The following is a 7,429-nucleotide window of genomic DNA, read 5'->3' as shown; positions in this document are numbered from 1 at the left end:
GTCATCAAAGCAGTTTCTCTGCAGCAAAGATGGCTTCAACATTACCATACACAAGCATGCAAGAATGCTCCCTCTGAATCTGGATACAGTCTGGATTCATTCTGGCCAAAATCCCAACTGTAAACCCAAGAAAAGATGAGCTGATGCCATCACTTTCATCTTTCTGTTCAGTGACTGTGGCACTCGGTCTATGGTAACCATCAGCCTTTAGAATATAAATAATGTTATATATTTACAGTGTGAGTTATTGCATGTAAATTAAGTACTGCACAGTGGACGATGACACACTTCACACTTTTTTTTAAAGATAGTTGTCACTCATTCTAGTTTCCTTTTCCTTTTGTCTCACTGTGCAGTGCAGCTTTGCACTAACTCAAATGACTCAACTAGGCATCAGGGTTCAGCAAAAAAAAAGTCAGAGCGCCCACTTAAACTGAGGAGCAAAGGAACAAGAACTGAACTGAGAATTGCCAAAAGTCAAAGTTTCATTCCTATTTTTGTTTTAAAAAATATTTTTTGTATTTGTTAATATGATTAAAATGTGGTGGGTCTTACTCAGACATGTTTATCTGCAGATTTCTCATATAGGTCTTTCTATTCCCATTTTTACCATCCAATAGTAGCTGAGCGTGGCCAGCCCGTGTATGTGGAGCTGTTTGTAGTCAAACGTGAGGACAGGGACTTTGTTCTGCTGCCGGAGGACAGCTGGGCTACACCGACTGAGGACTCAGATGGCCAACAAAGATGGAAACTGCTGCTAGTGACAGCCACAAAACAGTTATGCTGCAAGTTTCCAATACAGAACTAGGATAATCCTCCATTCACAAGTGGTTTGTGGTTAGACTTTTCTCTTTTGTGAAATCCCCAACAGCTGAAAACCTGGTATGTTAAAGAGAATTTGTAGAGAATTTGTATCATTTTATCGCTGAGCTTTGCTACAGTACCTTTTCTCCTACAGGTGCATTTCTACTGAAATGTAGAGATCTCTAAGGGGCCAGGGAGCCTGCAGCCTTGCAGTAGTGGGAAATCGACTTTTAAACTGTTCATCTTTTGTCTTATAAATCTAAAAATAACACTGATCCCACACATTAACATGTAACACTGTGAACAAAAGATTGTTTTTCTTTGTTTTGGGGGAGTGCATAAATCAGGAAGACCTCCTGGATCACTATATGACAATCAAATCAACCAAGAACTGTACAATTTGTAATGGATATTAAATTGTACCTTGGCTCCCAAAAGACGTTTTCCTTATAATATTTGATCACATATTTAATTCTATAATCCTCCAGTCACTGCACAGCTTTATTGTCACTTTGGGTTGTTTGTGTCAGCAGCAGGGCTGGACTGCGACAAAAAATCAGCCTGGGCATTTTGACTAAAAACCAGCGTACTAGGTAATATAGGAAAAGCCATAAAGCCTTTAAATGAACAAAAACGCTTTTGTGACAGTGGTGTACACTGTCCTGTTGGTATATATGTATGATTTCTATATATTCTGCATCAGATGACCACTTTGATTGTAAGATTCTGATAATTATTTATTAAAAGCTAGACATTCTAAATGAGAATAAGAAAGAACTATTTCTTTGTGCCCCCCTTTCCCTGTTAATGCCCTACCTGACCCAAGGCAAACCTTTAGACCCGTCCCAGTACAGTTACCAGCTGTCAGCAACTGTCAGAAACGGTTCGTAACTTCCCTTCAACTCATTCGTCTCCTAAAAGGTAAACCTGTTTCTCCATCACCTGTTCAGCTCTCATTCAGTAAGGACATCTCCCGTTTTCATCTTCATATTTCCCTCTCACCAGATATCCAAACCGATATATGCCCTGTATGCCCGATGGTCAGTCCAGCTGTGGTCAACAGGTTGTCTGTTCAGATGCACGCAAGGAGCAGATGCAGATGTTGTGTGAACAGCAGTGTTGTTGTTACGAGTAGTTATGATAAAAGACCAGTAGATGTCGCCCTATGTCAGCTAGCACATTAACATTTTTCAGTGTCGGATATAGATCTGATATAAATATAGATCTACTGCAAACAAATGGCTGTTTATGCAACTACAAAACAGTGTCAGCTTTTGTTCTGTAAATCTGTTTGACTCATTCAAATTGTACTAGAATCGATCTCTAATGAACTACATTCGCTAACAGCTGACGTCATGTGGAAGCAAATGAAAAAGTACAATTTGAAAATATCCATTCAAATTCAATTAAAATTGCAAATCTTCACATTTGTGCATGGGTTTAAACAAACAAGCATGTTTTTTTTTATAATGGATCAAGTGCTGCTCATGGAGAGAGAGAGAGTGAGTGAGGGAGGTGGGCAGGAAGTAAAAGTCACAGCAAGATACCAGAGATAACATCTTTCAAAGTACAACAGGAATCGACCTCAAAAATCATAAACATGGATCCCACTCAAGAGCTTCAAATTTAGAATTTAAGGGTTTAAGATGAGACACTTAATCGTATTCACAAGCATTCAAAATCCCTAAACAACAAATGGTAACCAGAACACAAATAAAGCAAGAGTCCAAACTACATACCTCGCATAGCACAAAAAAAAAAAAATGAAGCGCAAAACCAACATAAAAAAAAAAAACGGGGAAAAAAAACAACTTCGAAAAAACTTTAAAAAGTTATGTTGGTTTGACACCATTGATACAGACTCATTAATCAGCCATATCATGCAGAATGATGATGTGTTATTTTAAACAATAGTTTTAATTGTATTGTGCATGGTCAGCGCCAGAGCAGATGGACTGGATGGGTAACTTGCTTGAACAGGGGAAATTAGATTCAGCACACCTAAAAAATGCATAAATAAAAACACATTTTATTACCAAATCTACTCAATTTTACTTATAACTGTCAAAGTAGGTCAGTAGAATTCAGCTGATGGGGAAAAGTGACCTTTTTGGACAGCCTGGACCCCTGGAGCCCGTCCATAATGCAGACACTGGTGTAGATTATTATGATAACACTAATTGTTAAGAGCTCCCTCACCTTAAATTTAACACCACACATCGCACACTGAACAAAATGACAAACTGATGGTCTTTTCTGTCCTGCTAGCAAAAAGTAATTTACTGATTAATGTGTTTCTTCTGCTTTTTGTTTTGCAAAAGCAAGCTTGGATATGATGCATAATGAGATCATAACAGGATACACAAGACAAAGTTAAGTTAAAAAAAGAAGTTAAAATCGTCCACTAAAGGCTACACTGCACAACAAGTACGTCTCTGTTTGGCTGTTTTCTCTGTACACACTGCACCAATGAAAAAATACCTTTATTTTGAAAGTTGTGTTTGAATTAGGCCCACCCACCCGTTTTTTTTTTGTCAGTGCCAAATATACTTCCGGATGGACCCTTTAAATAGAACCTGTGGTCTTGCGTGTACCCTGATGCTCAAACAGGTTAATACACCATCACCAGGGTGCTGCTCACATTGTACTACATGCTGAGGAAGATGCACGCAGCTGGGTGGACTTTTGTTTTGTGTCTGTGCTTCAACTGTGCGTCTTCAATTGGTAAGTGACTCGGTGGAAGTCTAAAAAGTATGAAACTACTCTAATCAATTAAAAAAAATAAAAACAAAATGCGGATTGAAATATTTTGGCTGAATATTTGGACTTCTGACCCAGTGGATGGTTCAGAAAAATATTTTTAATCAGATTTAAGATATATTAATTAAACTAATCAACTAAAATTCATGAGGTTGATTTTTTTTGCATTTATTATTTATAATTGCATTTATTAAAGGAAATGTGAATTTCATATGCAAAAGTATTTAGAAAGCAAGTCTAACTCACAGTTTACCATCCAACTGATAAAAGGCAATCAAACCTAAATCCAACAGTCACGAAACCTAAAGGAAATACAAAGGAAACTTCTGTGATATGTTTTACTGAAACGTAACCAGAGATCTTTCTTGTAAAATACAATGTTTGTATCTTTAAAATACCTTTAAAATACCTACTACTTCCTTTGACACTTTCTTGTTTAATGCACTGAAACAGACATATGTTTAATTGCACTTTAGGTCTTTAATTACCTAGATATGATTGTTATACTGTTTAAATATGTTTAAAACTTTATTTTTATCACTGTGTAGCTGGGTTGTAAAGATTGTTAGTGTCAAGGTCTGTGCAGGCAGACCATGATGAGTGGAAAGTAATGGACCCAAATGCAGATTAACAAAACGTGGAAATGAAGTTACTATAATACAGAAAAGGGCCATTAGATTAATAAATAATGTAGGGTACAGGGACCATACAAATGCACTCTTTGTCAAAATGCAAGCTATTAAATTCCAAGACTTGGTGAAGCTTAAAACAGCGCAAATAATGTATAAAGTCAGAAATAAATTGCTTCCCAAAGAAATCTGTAAATTGTTCATAGAAAGAGAAGGTGGGTATAACTTAAGAGGGAAATGGAATTTAAAAATACAAAGTGCTAGAACAACTTTAAGAACTATGTCAATCTCAATTGCAGGAGTTAAATTATGGAACAGTCTAACAGAAGAAATAAAAGACAGTCAAAACATAAAACAGTTTAAAGTAAAATATAAAAACCTAATTTTAAATAAGTATAAGAATGAAGAAAACGGGGTTAACCCAGGACGGTAATGTTGCTGGTAATGGTGTTGCGGTTCTTTTTTGGTTGTTTTTTTGTTTTTTGTTTTGTTTTGGTTTGTTGTTTTTCCATAACTTGTGTATCTGCAAATATACACATTCTGTATTTTTCATATGAAAGAAACTATACTGTGGTGGGGCTTGCTAATTTCTTGTTTTTGATTTATGTATGTTATGTTTTGTTTTACTTCATATGTTTATATGTTTCATATGTTGTTTGTTTAATTTAAGACAAAAAAAAATTAAATGAATGAGAGGTAAAACTTGAGGGGGTAGGGACAAATGAGTAAATACTTCAGCCTACTCCTTTTCAAACAAATAATGGAATGATATTTTGTAATGATTGTGAAGGCACATGTTTGAAATGTTTGAAATAAAAATGAACTGAACTGAACTGAAGTTGGATTATAACAAAAGTTGCGCCTTTTATTGAGGCCGGAAAACAGAACATGAACCAAACACTTCTGCTTCTTCTTCCCTGTCATAATTATTCACTTTTATTGAAGAAATGAACACGTCATGAGCTCTGAATACCTGCAGTATGGAGGGGTAAGAGGTTGTTCTGTTGGCTCTTTGATCATCTGACCACGAGATGAGTAAACTAAACTTTCTATTTTGTTTCATTTTTCCCTTTATGATGAAGACTCCTGTGAACATTTAGGAGAAATCGGTGAAGAGCACAGACTGAAGGCTCCATTTGGTTCATCTGTGCTTCTACCATGCAACATTCAAACAAGCAAGTTCAAATGGGTGACGTGGAACTACAGTGGCTCAGGGCAATTGCTCAATCTCTCATCTGAAGGGCACGTTACATTTTTTGACCCCAGAAATGGCCGAGTGAAAGCCTTTCCAAACCAGGGCTCAGAGGGGAACTACTCTATCAGAATTGATGATCTTGAAAAGGCTGACATAGGATTTTACCACTGTATACAGGAGGGAAAATGTGTTCTAGTGGTGCTGGATGAAATAGGTAAGTGGATTTTTATTTGTAGATTTTAAATTAATTTAATTTTGAGCTGTAGAGTTTCTTCATTTTGAATAACAAATCTCAAAGCCTGACAGGCAAAAGGACAAATCAATAATCTATTACAATGATGTACTCTGATACATATCTAGTAAAACAGCTGCTCTTCATGCAGGTACACAAAGAATCCCGTGGCTGGTGATTTACATCTCCGCTGGTGTGACTGCTCTATTTGTGGTGGGTGTTGGTGGCCACTATGGCTACCAAAAATGCAAAGGTGAGAACTTGCTGTGTCTGACTGGATTGTCAAGTGATTGTTTTGGAGGGTGGATTGGTCACAGAACCATTGTACCAGACAAAAAAGAATTAAACTGCCAAACTGCAAGATATCCCATGTTTATAGTCCTGTAGAATTTGTATCACAGAGAAAAAATTTATTTTTTTTAAATTAACCTATTTTTAGTTAAAAAAAAAAAAAAGTCGTTTCAAACCGTAATAAATTAGCTAAGGATTCCAAAATAAATAATCTGTTGTCGAACAGCATAATGCTAAGAGCACTTTTAACACAAACAAATAAAACAATAAATGTCAGACTACTGGAATAACAAATGTGAAATCTAAAATAAAATGTATTGTTTGTTTTCGTACAGGAGAAAACAGGTGAGAGGCCACAGAATCTTCCTTCTATAATTAATCCTCAGAAGAGGGAAAAGAGAAAAAGAAGAGCAAAAATGAAAATACTGAAAAGTTACTAAATTACAAAATTCTATAAATAAAATTATTCATGAACTAACTGCAATTAACGACATCTAAGGTTGCAAAGCCATTTCTAAAGCTTCAGGATTTCAGAGAACCACAGTGAAAGCCATTATCCACAGACGGAGAAAACTTGGAAAAGTGGTGAGCCTTCCCAGGAGTGACCACCTAACAAGAAGACTCCAAGATCACATTGAACTCATCTAGGAAGTGAAAAAGAAAACAGAACATCATCTCATGAACTGCAGGCCTCACTTGTCTCAGTTAATGTCAGAGGTCATGATTCAATAATAAGAGATTTTGCTCCTTATCACAACTGTTTGAAAGTTTTGCTGCTGCCGCACAACCAGTTATTAGGTTTAGGAAGCAATTACTTTTTTCACACAGGGCCAGTTAGGTTTGGATCATTTTTTTCCTTTAATAAATGAAATCATCATTTAACGACTACATTTTATACTTACTCAGGCTACCTTTGTGTGATATTGAAGTGTTTGATCTGAAACAGTTTGACAAACATTCAAAAAGAAAAAGAAATCAAGAAGAGGGAAAAACACATCTTCACAGCACTGGATGTATATATGCTGATTTTTTTTTTTTTTTTTTTTTTGACACAACCCACTGTGGCTTATGGTTCTAATTTTAACTCTTACAGAAACCTGACATTTATGCAGTGTGTGCATCCACGTGTAAATTGCATTGGCTTCTAAAAGAGAAGGTTTGCTTATCTGTTGTTTACTAAAATATAGAAAGTGACAGCAACCACCAAATAAAGCAAGCAAAGAAAAGAAATATGCAAGTTATATATATTTCAAACATATTAACTTTATTTGACACATGATTATACACTCAATATGCATGTTTTTTTTTTGTTTGTTTTTTTACAACAGATTATCCAGAACAAAGTTTACTGGGTTCTGTCAAGATCCTTCAAAAAAGGAAAAATAAGTTTTGTACACACATATTTGCAAACCATCTATCAGTTTTGTAGGGGAAGCTGACATATACCAGAAGAGTTTAATCTGAGACATTCCTTAGCTGCTGCTTTTAACCGTGTTGAATTACCATATTTCTCGCTCC

The 7,429-nt window shown here is 35.8% G+C and overlaps 1 protein-coding gene across 1 annotated transcript; it reads left to right on the top strand.

The window, feature by feature from the left end:
- The first annotated feature begins 3,420 nt into the window (after positions 1-3,420).
- On the top strand, positions 3,421-7,109 carry LOC309688423 (uncharacterized protein). Its single transcript, XM_082504140.1, has 4 exons — positions 3,421-3,528; positions 5,276-5,602; positions 5,772-5,873; positions 6,247-7,109. The coding sequence occupies exons 1-4, from the start codon at positions 3,456-3,458 to the stop codon at positions 6,258-6,260; spliced, it is 516 nt and encodes a 171-aa protein (XP_082360266.1). The 5' UTR covers positions 3,421-3,455; the 3' UTR covers positions 6,261-7,109.
- The last annotated feature ends 320 nt before the right edge of the window (positions 7,110-7,429 follow it).

The sequence above is a fragment of the Aulonocara stuartgranti genome (genome assembly GCF_965226115.1).
Source record: "Aulonocara stuartgranti genome assembly, chromosome: 14".
NCBI classification, from domain to species: domain Eukaryota; kingdom Metazoa; phylum Chordata; class Actinopteri; order Cichliformes; family Cichlidae; genus Aulonocara; species Aulonocara stuartgranti.
This window is presented reverse-complemented; position numbering and strand designations above follow the sequence as displayed.